The sequence below is a fragment of the Haliotis rubra genome, unplaced genomic scaffold (assembly GCF_003918875.1).
Source record: "Haliotis rubra isolate DU_JTF1 unplaced genomic scaffold, ASM391887v1 Scf832, whole genome shotgun sequence".
Classification (NCBI taxonomy): Eukaryota; Metazoa; Mollusca; class Gastropoda; order Lepetellida; family Haliotidae; genus Haliotis; species Haliotis rubra.
The window spans coordinates 341,129-365,263 of NW_025767560.1; the positions used below are offsets into that span (position 1 = coordinate 341,129).

Genomic DNA, 24,135 nt, shown 5'->3' on the forward strand with positions numbered 1-24,135 from the left:
GCTATATGGCGGCGATCTGTAAATAATCGAGTCTGCGCCAGACAATCCAGTGACTAACAGCATGACATATGAAGAAGATATTACTCTGAATCCGGACGGGTTTTGTGGTTACGGCACCTTCCAGATTACCAAGTTTGCATTGATGAAAAAAGAATATATAGCGAAACATATTTCACTGAAAGCTCTTGGTGATCTCAAAAACACCCCATGTTGATGTGTTTAGTGACTGAATGTGTTTTCGCCTTTTTTAGCACATCTACAACAATATCAAGACACACGGGACACGGGGAATGGGCCTTCCAAATTGTGTCCATGCTGAAAATTGAACCCGGGCATTGGGAGTAACTAGCAAGCGTTTCAACCACTGGACCAATCAACTCATCAATGAACTATGCCTCCTGCGGGTACTCTTCAGCATCAGGGCTGTTCCCACTTTCATCGTAGGGATGGGGAAGCACCACCTGTGTGCACTGAACCATTAATTAATGTGTCTCACAACTGGGAGTTCTCGCAAATGGGAGGACACCCATGTATTGTTTGTGGTTTGGTGTGTCTGTTGTTTAAGTTTGCACTATAGGAGGTATATTGCCATATGGCATCTGCCTATAAATATCCGAGTCTGGACAAATTAGTGATTGATAATGTGAGCACCGTCTCACGCCGCAGGGTGAAGATTAACTGAGCCTTTCTATCAATGCCGCGTGTCTCCATTGAAGACAACCGTACGTTGCTGAAGAAACCCTACGGCTTTTTTATTCTTACATTAATGACATGAAGGAAGATACGGCGAGTTGAACCAGTGCTTATGTATCAATAATTTCAACTGACTGAAACTATTCGATTGAAAAAAAACAAAGTGTGAAACAAAACGGGTTTATCTGTCACTCTCTACATAAGTGCCACCTCAGCGGGCTTTAATATTTCTTGTACCGATTGACTGCATATTTCATAGTTGTTGAATATTTCTATAACGGTAACTTTCGTTCTAGCGAATGATATGTATTTCACGATGAGTTATTTTGTCTGATAACTCACGCGACCGATGAATCTTTAAGCCTTCCGAATTACAAAAACACACTTAAAAAGAACTTTTAATCTTATTAGGATTACCACCTCTAATAAGTCGTTAACGTGTGTTGCACAGAGAGGGGTGGACCAACCACCTACGTAGTCGCTGATGATGTGTTGACTTATGTTTTGTATTATATATTATAAATTGGTGTTTTTAAAAAGAAATATGTATAGGGGCAAGATGGACTACCACCCGTGTCTGCAGCGGATTAAAAGAATTATAAAGAAGTTGAAATCTTTTAACCAATGTTTTTATGTTGCAGTGATATTCATGATATGACACTGTTCCAAGTGTAATGGGGTGGTGGGATAGCCCAGTGGTTAAAGCGTTCGCTCGTCACACCGAAGACCCGGGTTTGATCCGCCACATGGGTACAATGTGTGAAGTCCATTGTTGGTGTCCCCCGCCGTGATATTGCTGGAATATTGCTAAAAGCGGCGTAAAACCCAACTCGCTCACTCAATTCAAGTGTAACACATTGTTTTGTTGAAATCCAACACGGTAGTGTGCTATATTTAGACTTGAGCTATATTTAGACAGAGTTCTGGAAGGTACTACTATGCACTACAACCCTTATGGGCCTTTCCAGTATAATCTGACTCAGGGATGTGGAGTTCTTTTCCTAGACGTTTAAGGGGAGTTCACTCTTGCCTCGCATTACATCTAAAGTTACAAGAGGACCAACAGTTGTGTGAAGATCATTCTTACCTTGGAAACCATTGCTGCAGTGAGATAACTATCACCATCATTGTCTTTATTGCTATAGCAACAGACTGGGTTTGGTATTGAACTGCTTAGGATTTGTATCTGTTGTACTGCCACTGTTATACCTTTGTAGTGATTGGTACTGTTCTCTTAACCTAGTAAATTTTAGAATGCAATTATTAATGATATCATATTGCTTTGTTGGTTTCACACTAGGTTCTTTTGACTGATTCCCGGTTAACACGTAATAATGTGTTTTTATTGATACTGTAACTTCCACAATGCAAAATTTATGTAAAACATGTATGCGGCGCCTAAATTATGAACCCTCGGTTTTTCAGTGCGATATTTGTGCCCATATATGTCACGAAAGCGTTAAAATGATGGCACTAAATAGTTTTGCTGACAACTGAAAAGAAGTAAAAATCAAATGCTTATAAATCTTGTATTACAGATACAAAATATAGCTGAAACAGAGCACCAAGTAGCCCAGCCCACTTAACCACCTAACACAATTGATCAACTTTGACAGGCATTAGATAGTGACAATGAAACCTGATGACCTTGCACATACATCAAGTCTTGTCAGTACAACATAGCTACAGTCAATGTTTTTTGCATATAAAAGTACCTATATGTTCTAAACCAACGCCTGATGGATAAATACGGCGTGTGCTTGTAGACTAATCTTGTCTCTTAATTGAAATATTATCTAAAATATGTTTGCATGTCAAATAGTAAAATTACCAGTGTAAGTAAATAAGTAAAGAATCTCTGCTGAAAAAGGTTGTATTGTATAAGCATGAGCCAGGTGTCCCACTGACAGCTTCCGTCACAAACACACGCAGAGGCAAGTTAGTTGATTACCTAAAGAAACCGGAGACACAATGCCATCCATATGTCTATCAAATATCATACCGAGGCCTTGAATGGTGTAACGCTGATCAAACAACACTTTCAAGATCGTGATTTGTATAGCGCTGTTTGAAATCATGGAAGAAAGAGAATGCGCGATTGTACGTAATAAGTATTGAAATGTGCACACCAAAGGCTAGAACTGCAGGAATATTGTTCGACGTAAAGTGAACTCCTGTGGTGTTTTCACTATATATTTTTCCGGTCAATATTTCTGCAAGATATTATTGCAAATGAGCATAGCAGTTCCACGCTGTCTGAAGGAGGTGTCTGTCTGACAATATCTGTATGAATTTGTCACATATTGTCTAATTGGGAGTTTTTAAAGGATGATGCAGACGTCTCTGCGTGCGTCTAAAGGCTCGTGCTCATTTGATATTGTCTATCCGTGTGTGTCCAAAGGGTCGTGCTTATTTGATATTGTCTATCTGCGTGTGTCTAAAGGCTCGTGCTCATTTGATATTGTCTATTCGTGTGTGTCCAAAGGGTCGTGCTTATTTGATATTGTCTATCTGCGTGCGTCTAAAGGCTCGTGCTCATTTGATATTGTCTATTCGTGTGTGTCCAAAGGGTCGTGCTTATTTGATATTGTCTATCTGCGTGTGTCTAAAGGCTCGTGCTTATTTGATATTGTCTATTCGTGTGTGTCCAAAGGGTCGTGCTTATTTGATATTGTCTATTTGTGTGTGTCTAAAGGGTCGTGCTTATTTGATATTGTCTATTCGTGTGTGTGTCAAAGGGTCGTGCTTATTTGATATTGTCTATCCGCGTGTGTCTAAAGGGTCGTGCTTATTTGATATTGTCTATTCGTGTGTGTCTAAAGGGTCGTGCTTATTTGATATTGTCTATCTGCGTGCGTCTAAAGGCTCGTGCTCATTTGATATTGTCTATTCGTGTGTGTCCAAAGGGTCGTGCTTATTTGATATTGTCTATCTGCGTGCGTCTAAAGGCTCGTGCTCATTTGATATTGTCTATTCGTGTGTGTCCAAAGGGTCATGCTTATTTGATATTGTCTATCTGCGTGCGTCTAAAGGCTCGTGCTCATTTGATATTATTGTTGTCTATTCTGTGTGTGTCTAAAGGGTCGTGCTTATTTGATATTGTCTATTCGTGTGCGTCTAAAGGCTCGTGCTCATTTGATATTGTCTATTCGTGTGTGTCGAAAGGGTCGTGCTTATTTGGCGATGCCTCCGAGCTGTTTTCTATCTGTGTGTAACTGTTGGGGTCTTCCCAGGTCGGCGTAAGTGTAGGTCTCAATTTGGGTCTGTTTAACTGTTGGGGTCTACCCAGGTTGGTGTAAGTGTAGGTCTCTATTTGGGTCTGTTTAACTGTTGGGGTCTACCCAGGTTGGTGTAAGTGTAGGTCTCAATTTAGGTCTGTTTAACTGTTGGGGTCTACTCAGGTCGGTGTAAGTGTAGGTCTCTATTTGGGTCCGTTTAACTGTTGATGTCTACCCAGGTCGGTGTAAGTGTAGGTCTGTATTTGGGTCTGTTTAACTGTTGGGGTCTACCTAGGTCCGTGTACGTGTAGGTCTGAATTTGGGTCTGTTTAACTTTTGGGGTCTACCCAGGTCCGTGCAAGTGTAGGTCTCTATTTGGGTCTGTTTAACTGTTGGGGTCTACCTTGGTCCGTGTAAGTGTAGGTCTGAATTTGGGTCTGTTTAACTTTTGGGGTCTACCCAGGTCGGTGTAAGTGTAGGTCTCTATTTGGGTCTGTTTAACTGTTGGGGTCTACCCAGGTCGGTGTAAGTGTAGGTCTCTATTTGGGTCTGTTTAACTGTTGGGGTCTACCCAGGTCGGTGTAAGTGTAGGTCTCTATTTGGGTCTGTTTAACTGTTGATGTCTACCCAGGTCGGTGTAAGTTTAGGTCTCTATTTGGGTCTGTTTAACTGTTGGGGTCTACCCAGGTCCGTGTACGTGTAGGTCAGAATTTGGGTCTGTTTAACTTTTGGGGTCTACCCAGGTCCGTGTAAGTGTAGGTCTCTATTTGGGTCTGTTTAACTGTTGGGGTCTACCCAGGTCGGTGTAAGTATAGGTCTCACTTTGGGTCTGTTTAACTGTTGGGGTCTACCCAGGTCGGTGTAAGTGTAGGTCTCTATATTGGTCTGTTTAACTGTTGATGTCTACCCAGTTCTGTGTAAGTTTTCGCTTTACCAGGATTTTTGTAACTGTCCTGCCCGTCTGTGCGTTAATGTGTATCTAACTTGTTGTGTAAACGTTGGTACTGTTTAACTGCGACGCGTCGGTTTGTTTCAAAACGTATTAGTGGTCAGCGCACCTCACCTCTTGCGTCAACTCGCGACACCGCGCACCTGTAATGAAGGCACACTACTCATTACATGGACATTTATAAAATATACAACTGTGTTAATCGTGACAACGTGGACAGTGACTGATGGGCTAATGATGGACTAGATCATCATTGTCTTCGCAGAACTCCCAGCTAATCGCCTGTCAGGCAGGTATCGTCACGTGCCAGGAAGGCAGGCAATGTAGGTGTGTTTTGTCCCTATCGAGACGTCAAGCCCTGTCAGAGTTGCTGGAACAGTGCACATCTCCAGATACGACATGCGATCCACCGCCTTTTGGTTGTGTGTAGCGGCCATCGTGTCTGTCAGAGACGCTGCAGGTGAGTTAAAGTTGACTTACCTACATTTCTGGTTGCGGGTATCGAGTTTATAATCTAAGAATATACTTTAAAAGACCCAAAAACATATTCCCTCGGTCATTACCACAATGAACATGTTCTCTGCAGAGCGGGGGAATGATTTCAATACGCCTGGGGGAAGGTGGTGGGGTTAGATATTTTGACATTTGTGGTTAAATTTTGCAGGTGAAATGGATGTCATCGCTAGAATTTGACACGAACATACTTCACACGATCAGTTTCAAACAGAATAGGGATCGCTGACTGCTAAACCATTTCTTCGACTTCTAATTTGAGTTTAATCTTTTGTTTTGTCTTTATGTCTGAATGCTTACTGGGATTTGAGAATTTTGGCTAGATTTAGATAATTTTTGTGCTCGGTATCGTATAATTTAAACACACCATGTTCGACAATCAACTTGGCTTATACACACTATTTGTCGGATATATCGTATAGAAAAATGGATTGTGATTTCAAAGTTACACCAATTGTTGATCAAATGGTATTCTGTATCAGGTGTGAAAGCTAAAGCCTGAACGCGGCTTTAATACCACCCCTTATACCATCTGGTTGATCGGTATTCTGTGTGTGTCATGTTATAGATCAAGAAAGGTAAGATATTGCCTGGAACGCGGCTTTAACATTATTGTAGTTATACCACCCCTGGTTGATCGGTATGTGTATTCTGTGTCATGTTATAGATCAAGAAAGGGAAGACATTGCCTGGAACGCGGCTTTAACATTATTGTAGTTATACCACCCCTGGTTGATCGGTATGTGTATTCTGTGTCATGTTATAGATCAAGAAAGGTAAGATATTGCCTGGAACGCGGCTTTAACATTATTATTATCCAGAATTATTATACAGTTCTTTGTACTTACAACTTCTGAAGTGACGTTCAAACAGATCATTTTGAAAATAACTGAATTGAATCGTCAAGCTATTTCATACTTATCTTGCCTAGGCTTTATTTCTTCCATTATCTGACACTCATGGACATCATAAGCTACATCTGAATGTTTTGTGTTCGGATCTCAGGGACATATTGATGACCTTTGTTTAATTTGCAAAACACTGTGTACAAGTACATGTAGTCACTTCAGTTGATCGGGCAGCTTAGATGACACTGTCAAGATAGTCAGCTGAAGATGATACTGTCAAGATAGTCATCTGTATATGATTCTGTCAAAATAGTCAGCTGAAGATGATACTGTCAAGATAGTCATCTGTATATGATTCTGTCAAGATAGTCATCTGTAGATGATTCTGTCAAGATAGTCATCTGTCAACTGAAGATGATACTGTCAAGATAGTCAGCTGAAGATGATACTGTCAAGATAGTCATCTGTATATGATTCTGTCAAGATAGTCAGCTGAAGATGATACTGTCAAGATAGTCATCTGTATATGATTCTGTCAAGATAGTCATCTGTATATGATTCTGTCAAGATAGTGATCTGTAGATGATTTTGTCAAGATAGTCATTTGTAGATGATTCTGTCAAGGTGATTGGTCCAGAGAACACTGTCAAGATGATCTCTTCCGGAGGCTGATGTTATGGGGATCGGGTTCAGAGTATAATGTTCAAATCATGTGGTCTAAAGGGCACTACCAAGATGGAAGTGTTGAGAGGGTACTTTCAAGGTGGTAGCTCCAGAGGATACTGTCAATGTGAACGCATCTGGCCATAATGTCAAGGTGGTCAGACCTAGAGAATACTCTCAAAGTTAGCTGGTCTACAGGATACTGTCAAGATGATCGGCCATAGGGGATGATGTCAGTGTTCTCCTTCCAAGAGGATAATGTCAAGGTGGTCATATCAAGAGGATGATGTGAAGGTGGTCTGATCTAGAGGATAATGTGAAGGTGGTCTGATCTAGAATAATGCTATTTTGGTCAAGTTACGAGGATATTGTCACTCTGGCCAGGCCAAAAGAATAATGTCAAAGTGGTCATATCAAGAGGACAATGTCAGAGTGGTCTGATGAAGGTATAGAGGCTACCGCTATGGTTTTACGATGAGGGCCATTCTACCAACAGGAACATGATGTGTTCCTCCATCTACGTAGCATACAAACTGTGTTCTTTCTTATAAACATTCCACAAACCGTGTTTGTTCGTATCTAGGCATTGTACAAACTGCATTCTCGTCTAAATGATGTAAAATCGTATTCCTCTTTAGAGGTATTGAACAAAAAGTGTACCGTAATGTGCATAGAGTACAGTGTTCCTGAATACAGATGATATGCTATGTTCCTTCATGAAAGTAGTGCACATACTGTCTTAGTCACACACGTTGTTACCAAACCATACAAACCTTGTCATCTGTACATCTAATACACCAACTGTGCTCATAAATGAAAGTAAAACTTCGTTTATTCATGTAAGTAGTTACATAGGGGGGCGGTGGGGTAGCCTAATGGTTAAAGCGTTGGCTCGTCACGCCGAAGACCCGGGTTCGAATCCCCACATGGGCACAATGTGTGCAGCCCATTTCTGGTGTCCCCCGCCGTGATGTTGCTGGAATATTGCGTAAAAGCGGCGTAAAACCAAGCTCAGTCAGTCAGTCAGTCAGTCTTCCATAGGTAGTGTACTGTGCTCTTCAATATAGGTCGTATATTCAATATTGTATATAACAACCTGTGTTCCCCCACATACATGCAGGCATTGTTCAGACTGTGTTCGTCCATATAAGACGTGTACAAACTCATTTTCTTCAAACGTGTAAAGTGTACGCGTATTTCTTTTTCATAGTTATTTCTTAAAATGTGATCTTGAAAACAGGTAGTGCATAAACTGTGATTCTCCTTGTATGCAATGTATAACATGTGTTTCGCCATTACACACGTTATGTATGAACTACGTTCTTGCATAGCATCATACGTAAAATGAGTTCCTCTATGTAGGTAGTGTATACTTATGTTCCCCCGTACACGTAACGTATAAAACCGTTTCCCTCCACATCAGTAAAATATATAGTGCATTACCCCAGTTACACGGAATGTTTCAAATGGGTTCCTCCATATAAATAGTGTTTAGAACTTGATGTATCCCAGCATATACAAAATGCTTTAAATGCGTTCCTCCACATATAAAATGCTTCAAATGCGCTCCTCAGTATTTATGACGTTTCATGTGCGTTCCTTTCCATACAAAATATTTCAAGTGATTACCTCAATATGCAAAAAAGATGGGAATGCGGTCCTCCATTTTCAGCGTTTCACTGAACTGCATTCCCCCATACCGGTAGGGTACAAACGGTATTCCTTCAGTAAGGTTGTATACTGGCGGTGTTCTTTCAAAAAGTTTGTATAGAATCGGTGTAGTTCAGTATAAGTAATGCATAGGCTTCTCTATTCCATATAGGTAATATTGAACAACGTTCTTCTAACAAAAGTATTACACAAGATGTGTTTCTCACTAGAAGTAATAAAAAAACTGCGTTCCTTCATGTGCTTAATGTGAAACTTTCTATAAAGGTAACATTTAAACTTCATTCATCCATAAAATGAATGGAAATAAAATCGACAAAACATTTCACATAGTCACAACAGATCTACTCTCAGTATCGTATGAACTGTGTTCCTCCATCTTGTTCATGTACAAAATGCTTTCATGAATATGTGTAATGCATACGATGCGTTCCCTCGTATAGACAGCATATCAACTAAACATTATCTCCGTTACTTCATATTTAAGTAACAAAACTTTTTACCAATCCGTCTAATATATAAAATCAGTTTGAAAAACCAATAAAACAAATACACAATTACAAGCAGATCTGAGGACGCAATACTTACATTTAATAGTATATAACACTAATATCACTAATATCAGATATACTGCTCGGCAGATAACAAATGTTTGCGGCCAGTTTTCGAGAACCCCAATTTATGAATACATAAACCCATTGACTTGACAGTATTACACAGATACGAATAGTGAATAGGTATTTTCTATATATAACAATGATACAGAAAGTTGGGTTGATGGATATGACATTTCTCAGCAAGGAAAAGCAGAAAGAAAGAGAATGTCTCTATCAATCAAATGTTGCTCGTTTTTGGAGGCGACGTTGTGACGCGTTCACTGAGTATTCTTAGACACTACTGGCAGCTGTTATGAAACGTTAGGTCAGGATGTGAGGAGATTGGCGTGCTGGAAGGGGGTCTCGGGGTCATTGGGTGACATGTGCATGTGTAACCTGGGGTCCTAACCTGGGGTCCTCCCCTGGGGCACGTGCAGCACACGTCAGTCATGTACTGAGGTGTTACCATCAACTATTCCATTGTCACAATAGCCTGTGATCAGTACGTATAACACGCACACGGCAATTAGTCTTAGTAACTGAGACAGATATGGAGGTATTCGCAGTATTTATGGGCAATTTGTCAGCGATATGTCACACCTTGCAGGTTCCTTACCTCTCCTAAACCTGGTGCTTGGTCATGATTTGTGGTAGTACAATCAACTCTGACGGTTGTCGCATTAAGACTATTTGTAAAACAGTTCGTTCATTATGTGCTTCTCTTTAAGTTTCGCGTTCTTTGAACTTAACAGTATGTGTACATACTGAGTAGATATACTCAAAGAATAACATATAAATTTGAATCGTAATTGGGTGATGGAGATATACCACTGACCTATAAATTGTAAAATATGGAGTTCACACGGTTCAGATCATCGGCGTACTATTATACAATACAACCATAAATTATTGAGAATTTAAAGATTGTAATTTTTTATATTTTGTTCACTCATTACTCACGTATTAAATGTGAATACTAGCAGAACATAACTCCAGATTCAAAGACAGGTGAACAGTTAGTATTTTGTCAAGTCACCATGGGCAGCAATGCAGGCTTCAATGCGGCGGGGCATACTACTGATCAAAGAAGTTAGAAAGTTGTGGTCCATGCTGTCCCAATATCGGACCACCTCTTCTTTCATTTCAGCAATATTTGTCAGATTTTTCTTATTGACACTTTCCTTCATAAGTCCCCAAACATTTTCTATTGGATTTAGGTCAGGGCTATAGCTTGGCTAATCTAATAATGTCAGATTTTGGGTCCGAAACCAGGTCTGTGAATGCTTTGAACGATGTTTTGGGTCGTTGTCCTGCTGGAAAATCAAAATATTTCCATAGAGAATGTCCCTCGAGAATATCTGTGTACCGCTCACTGTTCATATTCCCTTCAAATACACAGAGGGGCGTTGCCCCTAACACAGATATGCCACCCCACACGTTAAATTTCGGACTGTACTTAGGGCGCTGATACAAAGGTTTTCAGTTTGTTTGGTCCAGAATTTCAGTGTATTAGGAAACAGCCACAAAGAACTTTCATCTGAGAAAATCACATTGTCCCAGTTAAAATTTCTATGCTGTAAGCACCAGTTCAACCTTCGCTCCTTGTGTTCAGGTTTCATGATCGGTGATGGGATTCCTCGACTTTTCTGCCAACCCATTGCATGCAGCTCAGTTCTAATTGCCTCCCTATAGACAGCCACAGTTTTCAAAAGTCCTTCGTTTGTTTTTAGAAACAAGAATACCAAGCTGCCTCCTGTCACCGACAGTCAATTTTCTGGGCCTACCTGCGCCTCCCTGGTGCTGAATGCCATATCCATTTGCAATATTTTTCAAAACACGATAAACAGTGGACAAAGGGATGTTTGTTCTACTTGAAATAACTTTAGCTGATCTGATGTCCTTGTTATAATACTCTAAAATCAACTTCCTCTTCTCTAAATCATCCATACTGAGGATCACTGAAAATGTCGTCTGCTAGCAAGTAAACAAAGGGGAATAACTCTTCACAAACTAATGAAAAAGGATTAACGGAGTTGTCTCTCTTGAATGAAACCAAGCACTTGATAGCTGGTCAAGGTTGTTTATACTAGAAATCCAATTAAACATATTCCTAAAATTCTCAATAATTTCTGATCGTGCTATATTTAGTGAGCTAAAACTTTAACTAACTGCTAGTAGTTAGGGTATTAGCATTGCGCTTTGAAAACGGCTTGTGCTTGACTACTCAATGCATGAACACTATGTCACCCTACATATTTGGATGTTTACTGGCGTTTACAATTTTCTGCATGTCTTATGTGTAAGGTCACATGCGCTCAAACCGTTGGTTGTAAAACGCCGCACTCAGCAATATTTCAGCATTATGGCGGCGGTCTGTAAATAATCGAATCTGAACCAGACAATCCAGTGATCAACAGCATGAGCATCGATCTACGGGATTGGGATACAATGACATGTGTAAGTCAGTGAGCCTGACCACCCTATCCCGTTAGTCGCCGAATGGGTTGCGGAAGGCCAGTTCTAACCCGCATCTTCACGGGTTAGGTCAAAATACCATCAAGTGGTTAAGTGATCCGTCAAAAAACCAGTCACAATCATGTGTGTCTGAATAGACAGACTGACAGAAATTTTATTAATAAAGTAAAAACCTATCTACAAAATTACATACTAGATATACTAGAGTACACAAGCCGTTCCCTATCGAATTAAGTCTAAGAGAGACTTACATTTGTAGCAGACACTATATATTTATATATGCTTTAATAATATGGCAATGTAAGGCTTTGGATACCTCATAAGGAGGGGTTAAGGCCGTATTAACAGATATACCATTACTGGACAAAACAGGGATTTCGTACGTCAGATTAAACGCCATATTCATAACGTCATTAAAATATCTCGCTCAACAATCGAAATTTTAAATGCAGGCCTGAATACTTAGAATAGGTAAATATAACCTAAAGTTCATCTTTAACACGTTAATTACAGCTCAAAAGGTAAGTAACAGGCGTTGCTTCATCTGTTACACGCTTGAAGAAATATACGGCAAGGATCAACGCATCCAGTCTACTAACCAGGCAGAGAACAATGGAACTAAACACTGACTGAAACAACAGAAAAGAAACTTGTGGAAATTTATTTACAGTTTTAGTGTATTTACAGAAATCATTAAATTTAATGTAAAAGATAATAATCAATACTCAGGACAATAATTAAATTAGTTAATACTCTCAGTGACCAATGGTTGTTGTATATGATATATATCATTAAATCATTTTGGTCAAATGTAACGATAAATTGTTGCTTAAAGCGAAAGTAAAACATATTCAAATCCACGCTGAAGCAGAAGAATTTTTATGTAATATGACCAATCGGTACACTATCATTAACTTTGTAATGATAGTCATGATATAGTATACAAACAAAAGACAACAACAGAACAAAAGAATCCACAGTAACGTTAACCACTTTATTTTACAATTTCGTTTGTGATTATGAGTAATGGATAAATACTGACTACACTGGAACAACTGACTTGACTAACAAATGGGTAAACACCGTCATTCAATGAAGTGAGCCTTGTCTTTTAACAATAAATTAGAACCCGGACGCGAAACATTATGAAATTACTCAGTCGAAGTTGATAGCTTCCGCAAAGGTTATGTTTTTAGATTTTGACGACAATATCAAATGAACTCGTTTCGAATGATTCAGCACTACGAATAATTATAACATCACTGGTATGTATTCAATTAACGAAGACGAAAGGTGTGCTATGTGGACGTAATTGATCGATAGCTGTAACTGAGTGAAACATGACCGCTTTGAAGTTATTTTGAATTCATTCATGTACAGGAATCCTTCGTGTTCTTTGTCATCTGTTAAATGTTGACTGATGAGAAAGTGAACACAGTGATATTGATAACTTCCTCAATGTACTGTAATAGCGCAGTCGTTGTGTACATCCTTACACCGTTGTCAAGCAGGACTGAATAATGAACTTGGGAACAACATTATATGAAGTTTGTGAAGGAATATTTATGCATGAGATAGAGTAGCACATGTCGGTTAAATAGCAATAACAGGGGAAAATATTTTAACAATATGATGGACAGAGCAGACATGATGAAGTCACTTAAAATGGGTGCAAATTAAATCGGAATAAGTATGCCTGGGTGGGAAGTCTATGGATGACATTTTGATTTATTCACATAAGGGAGAAAGTTTATGGATGTGATTAAAACATCGAATGGTCCACTGTCTCATCATGCCATCACGCACTTTTCTTGAATAATCCTGTTTGCGTATGTTTTATATTTAAACATGCTTCTGAAACATTTAGTTTATCAGTTACCGAGACTGTAGGTACAATGAGATCACACAATTAAGGCCACTGTTTACACAGCTCCAGCACACAGTGCTCATCAAATATCTCAACGCCAATCACCAAAGACTCTTGTTCACCATGAAACCAACCGACGTGTCCTTCCAACCTACCGAAGACGGACTGAGAACATCAGTGTACCGCGAGCTTTGCACACCACTAGGTCCTGGTGGTTAAACAGTTCGCTCATCCCGCCGAAGACTCGGGTTCAATTCCCTATATGGGTACAATGTGTGAAGCTCATTTCTGGTGCCCGCCATGTTTCTAAAAGAGGCGTAAAGGTAAGTTTACCTCAGGATTTTCGTTGGGGTGTGGGGTGTGTGGTAATGGGGGTGCGCAAACCCCTCTCTGGATCCGTTCACCCATGTACCAAATCCATTTGTGTGATGCCCTCAGCAGTGAACCCTTCCATATCATGAATTCCTTCCCTCTCCTTAACATCTACCATGCCCATTCTACTCTCCACATCATCATCAGAACCACCATAGAACATGTTTCTTGCCTCATCAGGAACAAAGTCGACATAATTAAGACCATCACGACCCATCTAGGAGGTAGCAGCTAAAGTCCAACCACAGAGGATGCACATACCTGAACATCTGCAACTGTGCCCAGAACATTGGACATACATTTACCATCAACACCAGACTCCAAGAACATGAGACATCTGTGGTCAAACTGGCCCAAAAATCCGCAACTTCCGAACAGTTAAAAAAAGAAGACAAAACCATAAACTGGGAAGCTACCAAAGTCCTCTCCACTACCAACAATAGTTGGAGCCAAATGAAACTACAAGATACCTGTGACATCAGGAGACACCAGCAAGTCTTGCCGAGAGGCATACCTACCTAGTATCTACTAGTACTTAATGACTTGGCCCATCAGCTATCTGTCACAATTGACCCATCTAGTTGCCCCATTGACGTCCACGAATTGTCTCCCCTTTAAGTGAAATGATGGGAAAATCTATGAGATCAAGACGCCACATAGTCTTTGTTGATTGATGACGATCTATTTGTGTTTTTGTGCTTGTAATTGTCTGAGTAAATCACGTGATAACTGCAGTTAATTCCTTCAGATGTTCATATTGATTGAACATACATCAACTCGCAGCTTGACAGCAACTACATCACACATACATGTGTTTAAGAAGATTGACATGAAGTATATTACCTATGTAAGTAATATACCCACACCTTCATGTCTAACTTCAAACAATAACATCTAGCTGAAAATGGAATGATATTTTTTATCTAATACATGATTGCTCATCGTGAATTGATGTATTATTTCATCTAATATATGAACATTAGTAAAATTCTTTATTGTTATGAATGAAGACATACAGAGAAATTATTTTCTATACCTAATTCTGAAAACATGAATACGTATCCTACAAATAATTTATTATTATAAACATAAATATGAATATGGAAATATTGTACTTTATCATAGCATTGTTATGAATGAAATTAGGTGCGAGAAAGCTCATGTCTTATAACATTATTGCGAGGATTTTACACATATAATGGAAATAGCATATCACACAGCACCATTGTAGAAGGAACACGTAGAAAGAAAATAACGTACCATGTCCTATCATGTTGATAAATGAACGTACATGAGAAGGGAAAGAAATATCATGTGACATCATTCTAAAGAATTAACACATGTCAGATTAACTGTGAATTATTTTATACCACTTTGGTATATGAGTAAGTATGGCTTTACGCCGCTTTTAGCAATTTCCAAGCAATATCACGGCGGGGGACACCGGAGAAGGGGATTCACACATTGTAACTATGTTGGGAATCGATCTCGGGTCTTCGGCGTGACGAGCGAACGCTTTAACCACTGGGCTACCCCACTGCCCCTTTGGTATATGAAGGCATATCGGAAAAATAAATTATATAATTGTGAAAAAATTGAACACACCAGAGAAATGATATATTTATGCCTCTATGATATATCAAAACATACATGTACTTAAGAAAACAGAGTGTATTATATCATTGGGATGAATGAGCACATATTGGACCTATTGTTTTACACAATCCTGCATCAGTGTGGGGTTGGTTTGGGTTGGGTTGGGGTGTGGTTGAATGGGTATTCCAGTTATGTTACTCTTATCGGCTTAATGTGGGAGGAAAACCCGAAGTAATGCAAGTTCTTGACGTTTGCCACTTTGGTGAAATTCACTGACAGACCAAGGAGCATAAAATGGCAAGATGATATTTGCACCCAGGGGGCTAGCATGTGCATCAATGTTTATAAATGTATCTACTATGGGAATCCTGGGCCGCATTATTCGAAGCAACAGACAGACAGGTATATTACGAGAGGATAGTAATGTTTAATGAAGAACATAGTAGCATTTAGCCAAAGAATGAATCTTTTGTGTTTCATCTGTATTTAGTATTCGATGTCGAGTCAAAGAGAAAACATAACATGTTTTGATTAAATACAGCACTGAATCAAGTTTGACAACCTGTACACTCAGTGTCCTTGAAATGACGTACGTAACGATACCAAGGACTTACTGCAGCCCATAAATAACACAGGTGGGGCTTGTGCCTGTACAATTTCACATGTTCAAACTGTAAAACTGATATGTAACAAGTCTGCCTATAGATTTGTCAGTGTATCAATCATTATAAAATATTTTCTGACGTATTGTTTGAAAAAGAAATCTCAGACGTCTTATTTCTTTCTTTATTTTCTTTATTCTCCTTTCGTAATAAAGAAGTTGATGACGTCATATACACATCAAGGAAAAATCCTAGTTTTTGGAACACAGTCACGAAGTTACCCAGACTCTGAAACCCAACAACCGTGTGTCACCAGAGACGTGATGTCAGCGTGCTGGATATTGTCGACACATTTGTCATGTACGAATATTTCCATGGAATGCGGAAAGGAACATCACGTCGATGTAACTTCTAGGATTCCATATACTTATCAATTATGAAATTTCAGAAGCATTTCCTCTTCAAGTTGGTTTCATCAAAGTTGTAAACGTCCAAGACCTGAATCACTTTCAGCTTTGCTCCTAAATTTTGGTTGAACGCCGCTTTGGAACGTATTCAAATCGTATGACGACGTGTCTGTTGAATTAGGGAGAATGATGAATCTTCAATGAGTACAATGAGTACAAAGCCGCAGTCATGCTTGTTTTACGCCGCACTCAGTAATAGTCCAGCCATATGGCGACTGTCTGTAAATAATCAAGTCTGGACCAGACAATCCAGTGATCAACATCATTAGCATCGATCTACGCAACTGGGATACGATGACATGTGTCAACCAAGTCAGCGAGCCTGACCACCCGATCCCATAAGTTGCGTTTTACGACAAGCATGGGTTGCTAAAGACCTAACTCGGATCTTCACGGGTCGCCATAGTCATGCATAACAGTCATGGGGACAACAGACTTGTACACAGATGTATCGTCCTGGTCCACATGGGTCTTCCTTGAGTTAGTTTCAACCATTCTCACACATATGCGTAATTAGTTTGGAGACATAATGCCCATTAATGGTCTTTTGATAATCCCAGAAAACGGAAGCCAACACCCTGCCAGCTTTGTATTCATCGGAGGAGAAACGTTAGACGTGTCCACTACTTTTTTAGTTTATGGGTATATAGTTGTGAATCAAATGGGTTATGTGGTTAAACTAACACTCCTCCGCTATTACAGATCATGCAACAAAATCAGCTGGGTCTGTTTCAAAACGAAAACAATCTCAGATGATGAACCTGAACATGGAGTCAGAAGAACCCAGTTTATTTCTTAGAGTGTGGTTTTGGGTGTACTGGCCATACGGGAATGGCGAGTCGACGATTATCACAAATTACATCATGTTCCTTACTGGCAATGGATGAAGGTCTTCCTGTTCTTTGATGATCTTCAAGGTTCTCTTCTCCCCTCTTTATCTCCGCTACCCAGCTTTTCCTATTATTATGGCAAAGGAAGGTGCATCGTTTCCTAAATACACTATGCCGGCATGTATGATGTTGAAATTAGCCTTTGCTGTTATAGATGTTGAGAGCGTGGTTGCCATTTTTCCATTTTTACCAATAATAATGTCAGTCAAAGCTTTTTTGTCCTTGAAAACAAGATAGGATGTTCCACTGACTCTTGCAGTTGAAATACTCATCTACTTGTACTACCGTAATTGTGTCATTGTTTTGAACACTGGAACCCGAGGTCTGGGGCATATTGAAGGACGTGAGCTAGTTTTTGAGTCGAAAAGAAAACTGTGAATATCAGAAGGAAGCCAGTGGTGATTTGCTCATGACTGGTTGGAACATCAGATACTGCCAAGTCTACTCGCCCATTGACAACGTCAGTTACCATAATACCGGGAAACCAGATGTTGTAGCGTATTCATACGAGTAGTCTTCCGAGTCTTCATACGAGTCATCTTCCAATGTCGACATCAGACCATCAACTCCTGGAGACAATTAGCCTGACTAGGAAACCACCAAGGTTCAAGATGTTCTAGCGGTACAACACGATCACGTTGTTACAGCAAAAGATCGCGTTGTTGAAACCGAAGGTCAGTGTCGCCAACGTGACGGCTGAGAAATCATCAGTTGCACCAGTAATCTTACCTAGATATTGTCATCAGCTCAGTCGGTTGCTGCCTATAGAAATCATCAGTTGCACCAGTAATCTTACCTAGATATGTCATCAGCTCAGTTGCACCAGTAATCATACCTAGATATGTCATCAGCTCAGTCGGAGGCTGCCTATAGAAATCATCAGTTGCACCAGTAATCTTACCTAGATATGTCATCAGCTCAGTTGGAGGCTGCCTATAGAAATCATCAGTTGCACCAGTAATCTTACCTAGATATGTCATCAGCTCAGTTGGAGGCTGCCTATAGAAATCATCAGTGGCACCAGTAATCTTACCTAGATATGTCATCAGCTCAGTCGGAGGCTGCCTATAGAAATCATCAGTTGCACCAGTAATCTTACCTAGATATGTCATCAGCTCAGTCGGATGCTGCCTATAGAAATCATCAGTGGCACCAGTAATCTTACCTAGATATGTCATCAGCTCAGTCGGATGCTGCCTATAGAAATTCATCAGTGGCACCAGTAATCTTACCTAGATATGTCATCAGCTCAGTAGAAATCAGGCTGCCTATAGAAATCATCAGTTGCACCAGTAATCTTACCTAGATATGTCATCAGCTCAGTCGGATGCTGCCTATAGAAATCATCAGTTGCACCAGTAATCTTACCTAGATATGTCATCAGCTCAGTCGGAGGCTGCCTATAGAAATCATCAGTTGCACCAGTAATCTTACCTAGATATGTCATCAGCTCAGTCGGAGGCTGCCTATAGAAATCATCAGTTGCACCAGTAATCTTACCTAGATATGTCATCAGCTCAGTCGGATGCTGCCTATAGAAATCATCAGTGGCACCAGTAATCTTACCTAGATATGTCATCAGCTCAGTCGGATGCTGCCTATAGAAATCATCAGTGGCACCAGTAATCTTACCTAGATATGTCATCAGCTCAGTCGCATGCTGCCTATAGAAATCATCTGCAGAACAATAAATACTGCACGAGTAAAACAACCCCAAGCTTCCAATGCTCTTCTCCTTTCATAACCTGTAAGTATTCCATCATTTTCCTGAGCAATAAATTTCACAACACATCTCAATTCCTATCCCTGTCAACACAAAGTAAAATAACCGCAATAATTTGTAACCGGGTGACAACTCAGGTGACAGTTGCACTGGTGGGAATGTACGGTCAAGGTCATTACCTCGGGACGAGAGTTAGGTAGTTACCTCAAGCTAAAGGATGGATGACAACTCACGCAAGTTTATCGTCAGTGTACCTGTAAAAGTGCAGGTTAGGTTAGGTAGATCTGCCATATTTCGATACATGATATTTACTGGTCATGATATTTGATTCTTTCTTAAATGACGCAGAGGGTTCTCCAGTCCTTGGTAGTATAGTGTCTCAGATGTAGCCGGTAAGCATGGAACGTAATGTGCTTAATACACGCAAGATATTCAGTTTGTACTGAGATTGTTGGGAACCTTTCAATCCACCCGTATCTATTGATAGGAAGGAGGTAGGGTTTTTTTAACCTGTCGCTGCCTGTTCTTCCTCCATTAATCAACATCAGAGTTCTATCATGCATACTAGTATGTATAATAAAGATGCCAACATGTGAGTGAGTGATTGAGTATGATTTTACGCCGCTTTTAGCAATACTCGAGCCAAGTCACTACAGGGGACACCAGAAATGGGCGTAACACTTCGTACTCATGTGGGAAATCGAACCCGGGTCTTTGGCATGACAAGCGAACGTATTAACCACTAGGCTACCCCACCGCTCCAATATACAGAATAACAAACATACTGAAATACATTATTCGGTATAGAATACCTGTAAAAAAACAGTTTAAAGAATCAAATTGGGAAACTCGATACGGCCCTGCAGATAAGGTTCTGATTCTGGAATTGTAATGATAAACCTATGTTAACAGTGGCTAAACAGGAAGCATACAAGAACTTGTGATACAGGTATCATCGGTCTATGTTTTATACGTTACTTTTGCAGTGTTTAGGCTATTGTTTTCAGCCTAATAACATTTGAGTGAGTTTGCAAAGTTTGTCAAATCTAATTTTAAACTAGATTTCTTTAAACAGCGAGGAGAGTTCTAGGATATACAACTTCTTTTTTATTAGTATAAACGACGTTTCGGTGTAGCTACTATCACCGTTATCAAGCAAGTGATAATGGTGTTAGTATCTACACCGAAACGTCTCTTATAATAATAATAAAGAAGTTGTATATGCATAGAACTCTCCTCATTGTTCAAAACACCAACTTCTAAAGGCCACTCAAAGAAGTTGGAGATTAAAATGACGACACTGGCCTTCATGTTTGTCCTTTATGCACGCTTACTCACAGAATGTTTGGTGTGAGGCGTTGTTTGTGTTTTGATGAAGATTATGATGAACTTATGTTGAAGTCTTTACTTCACCCTCCGAGTTAACTGAGTTCTCCTTCCAGCAGGTATATCGAGGAAGGTGTCTTGCTTTAAGCCTGTCCCTCCATCTTCTACCACTGCAACATCTGCTACCTCTACGACGACAACGAACCAGCCATCCTTCAATATCGACTTACTCTCAACACTTCCATGGGGAAACGATACCTTGCAGAATGGTACCAACGACTCGGGCGATTTGGGGCAACCAGACCAAGAGACTCCACAACCCTTCGGACCCTACGTTTACCGGGGGCCTCAAGGCGGGGTGGCGACTAGGCGCGGTTACATAGAACCAGACGAGGAATGGTGGGACGAGGAACCGGAAGACTGGGCACCGAGGAATCGTGGTAACAATTTTAGGTCTGAAGGCAACAACAACGGTTGGACAAATAACAGACAGGGGGGAATGGGTAACCGGGGCTGGTATAGGGAGCCTGATGAGGAAGAAGAGGAGATTGAGGAAGAAGAGGAGGAGGGACCTCGCTCTGGACGCTCTAGGAATCCTTGGTCAGGAAATAGAAACTGGGGTGGACCAGTAAATGCAGTGAATGCTAGGTCGGCGTTTGGTCTGAGCAGGACACCAACGAATGGCTGGACCGGAAATAACATGTGGAGAGGACAAGAGTCGGACCGGAAACGGAGGCAAGTGGCCGTTGTATCGGGTAATGTGTCATGTGACCCTTTACATAAGATCAGAATTGTCAAGGTGACAGCAGGCTACTCTCATGACGGCGTGTGTGACAGCAGACGTCCAAGATGTCGGAGGGATGCTACTTTAGATGAACAGGTGGCGCTTTGTGATGGCGCTCAGTCATGTGACCTCAGCTATGAACAGACGCCATTCGCAGAATGTCCTCGACCAATTAATTTCGTCACCGTTGAATATGATTGTTTGCCAGGTGCGTAAATTACAAATTTACAAATTACAAATCAGATTTCTACATTGATTGCTCTTAGTATTTCTCGTCAAATAGCTCTTCCTATGTTTTTAATTTTTCATTCTTGTAATATCTACCATACCACAACCTTGAACATAGTCAAGAGGGTTTCATAAGGATACGAGCTATCAATAATGGAACGCACTCCAAAACACCTGAAAAGAGTTCAGTATGCAGCTTTTTTTAAACATTCGTGTACATTTTTATGTAGTCAACACTACTAAAGATAAACCTTTATTTATTTAACCATATTCGTAAATGTATGTTTACAGATGACTCCACATTTGGCATATGTGACCTGACTATTACAAGTAAAAATGGCCCTGTCATAGTTACCTCACCTGGCTATCCAGGAGGCACTTCCGGGAGGGCGGGAGAATTCATGACATGTGAGTGCGTCCTGAGGACGGAGCCCAACTCCTCCATCACCATCTCGGCCCTGACAACTAGCATGGCAGGCAACGAGACTCTCTGTACTGAGGATATGCTTCTTATGGAGATGAAGACCCACCCCGAGGCCAAAAAGTTCAAAGTCGTGGGGGAACTGTGTGGAAAGACTCGACGGGATGCCCAACCTCTCGCCAGCAACGTCCTCCGCATGACCTACCTTACTGAGATTCCAGCAGTGGCCGATAGGACTGGCTTCCGCGGCATATTCGAAGGTGAGTTTTGTAACTTGAACAGTCTCAATCTCCATATGAGGTGAGCGCTCTACCCTGATGAACATATTCAGCTTAAGTGGGTTTTAAAAGGTTCTGCTCCGACCTGCTGAAGGAGAGAGTCGTGTTCAGTGAAGATTTGCTGCAGTCTGTCATGGGGTGACACAAAGATCCCATCCAGCCTGTCATGGGGTGAGTATTGTATCCTGAATACAAGGATCAGCTCCAGCCTGTCACGGGGTGAGTTTTGTATCCTGAATACAAGGATCAGCTCCAGCCTGTCACGGGGTGAGCATTGTATCCTGAATACAAGGATCAGCTCCAGCCTGTCAGGGGGTAAATACTGTATCCTGAATACAAGGATCAGCTTAAGTCTGTCAGGAGGTGAGTATTGTATCCTGAATACAAGGATCACATCCAAGCCTGTCACGGGGTGAGTATTGTATTTAGAGCACAAGGATCAGCTCCAGCCTCTCACGGGGTGAGTAATGTATCCAGAGCACAAGGATCACATCCAGCCTGTCAGGAGGTGAGTATTGTATCCAGAACGCAAGGATCACATCCAGCCGGTCAGTAAGCGAGTCTCAAACTCTGAACGCAAGGATCAGCTCTTCCTGTCAGGATATGAGTATTGTACTAGGAAAATAAGGACAGTGAGTGCATTAACAGCCTGGTCTCGGCTTGCCAGTGAAAGTCTGCTACCTCTCACACACAAGAACACCAGGGTGTCACCGACAGGCGTGGCTTATAGATACATCATCGTCTGTACTCCATTGATTATACGTAAACATACTGTGACTTCATTCCAGCCCATGGACCCAACGCGACCAGAGCTGCTCTGCTGATGACCTGCCGCGACATCAGTTCAGTCCCGGCCATCACAGAACAGGGGACGCAACCCAGCAACGCACAAAGGTATGGAAAACTGGTATATATTCAGATGGCATTTTGATAGTTCTTCTCAAAGGCGAAAGGCGTTTGCAGGGATGGAAGATAGCCCAAGATCCCGTTACAAAGGGAGCTATTCAGGGTTTGTATGTCAGTAGTTGATGATATCACGAGGTCGAAACACTATCTGCTGGCTTATATAGGTCATAATATTTTTCACTGATTCACTGATTCTCCCAGATTATGTCATGAGGTTTGTCTGTGACATGCACGTCCTCGTGGTTTTCATCAAAGTGTTGAATGTTTGTATCGTTTCTGGATTATCGCCCACATTAGTCTGACAAGCAGTAATATAACTTACAAAAGTGGCGATAAACCCTTATTCACTAACTAAAATATTCGGAGCATACCCGAAATCTGTGAGCTAACCACAGCTAACCACTTTATTCCACAGGTAGTGAGTGAGTTAAACAATCAACATCCGTGTAGTTATATCGGCGTGTCACGAGAGATGATGAAGGTTGTAGACGTGTTCCACTTTGTTAAGTCCTCGAGCACGTGTATGGTACAGGCAAACCTAGAAACATTATAAGAGCGCACTGGGATTTGAACCTGCGATCACTAATTTCTGGCTTTCAAAAGGGACGCAACTCTACACAGCCTATTGTAGCTACGTAACCCCTCAACAGCTACATCATTAGTGTAAATATGTCTATGTTAAAACTGTTTATTATTGTTATATTGTATATTTCCAACAATTACTTCCACTTGTCTAGATCCCGTCACTATTACTTGGCAGCAAAGAGTCATACATTGTAACACTTGTCCTCAAGTCTATATCATTTAACACTAAAGCTCTGTGAAGTTGAAAACAAAGTTTATAATTGTCTTCGTGCAGTGCAAGAAATCCCGTAACAACATCATCCCCCACAGTGGAGAAGACGACAGCATCCATAGCTTCTGCTGGTGGTGTGGGTGCCGTCATGGGAGGGGCGGGGAGCGACCCGGTAAAGGAGGATTCGGGTGCTATACCAGGTACGTGACTTACCGGCCTTGGGAATATAAGAGCCTACAATATATAATGGACAAAT

The 24,135-nt window shown here is 40.8% G+C and overlaps 1 protein-coding gene across 1 annotated transcript; it reads left to right on the forward strand.

The window, feature by feature from the left end:
* Positions 1 to 5,228: 5,228 nt before the first annotated feature.
* On the forward strand, positions 5,229 to 24,087 carry LOC124262362. Its single transcript, XM_046696847.1, has 5 exons — positions 5,229 to 5,320; positions 20,583 to 21,458; positions 21,770 to 22,159; positions 22,966 to 23,071; positions 23,943 to 24,087. Exons 1-5 carry the CDS (start codon positions 5,260 to 5,262, stop codon positions 24,085 to 24,087), a joined length of 1,578 nt encoding a protein of 525 aa, XP_046552803.1. The 5' UTR covers positions 5,229 to 5,259.
* The last annotated feature ends 48 nt before the right edge of the window (positions 24,088 to 24,135 follow it).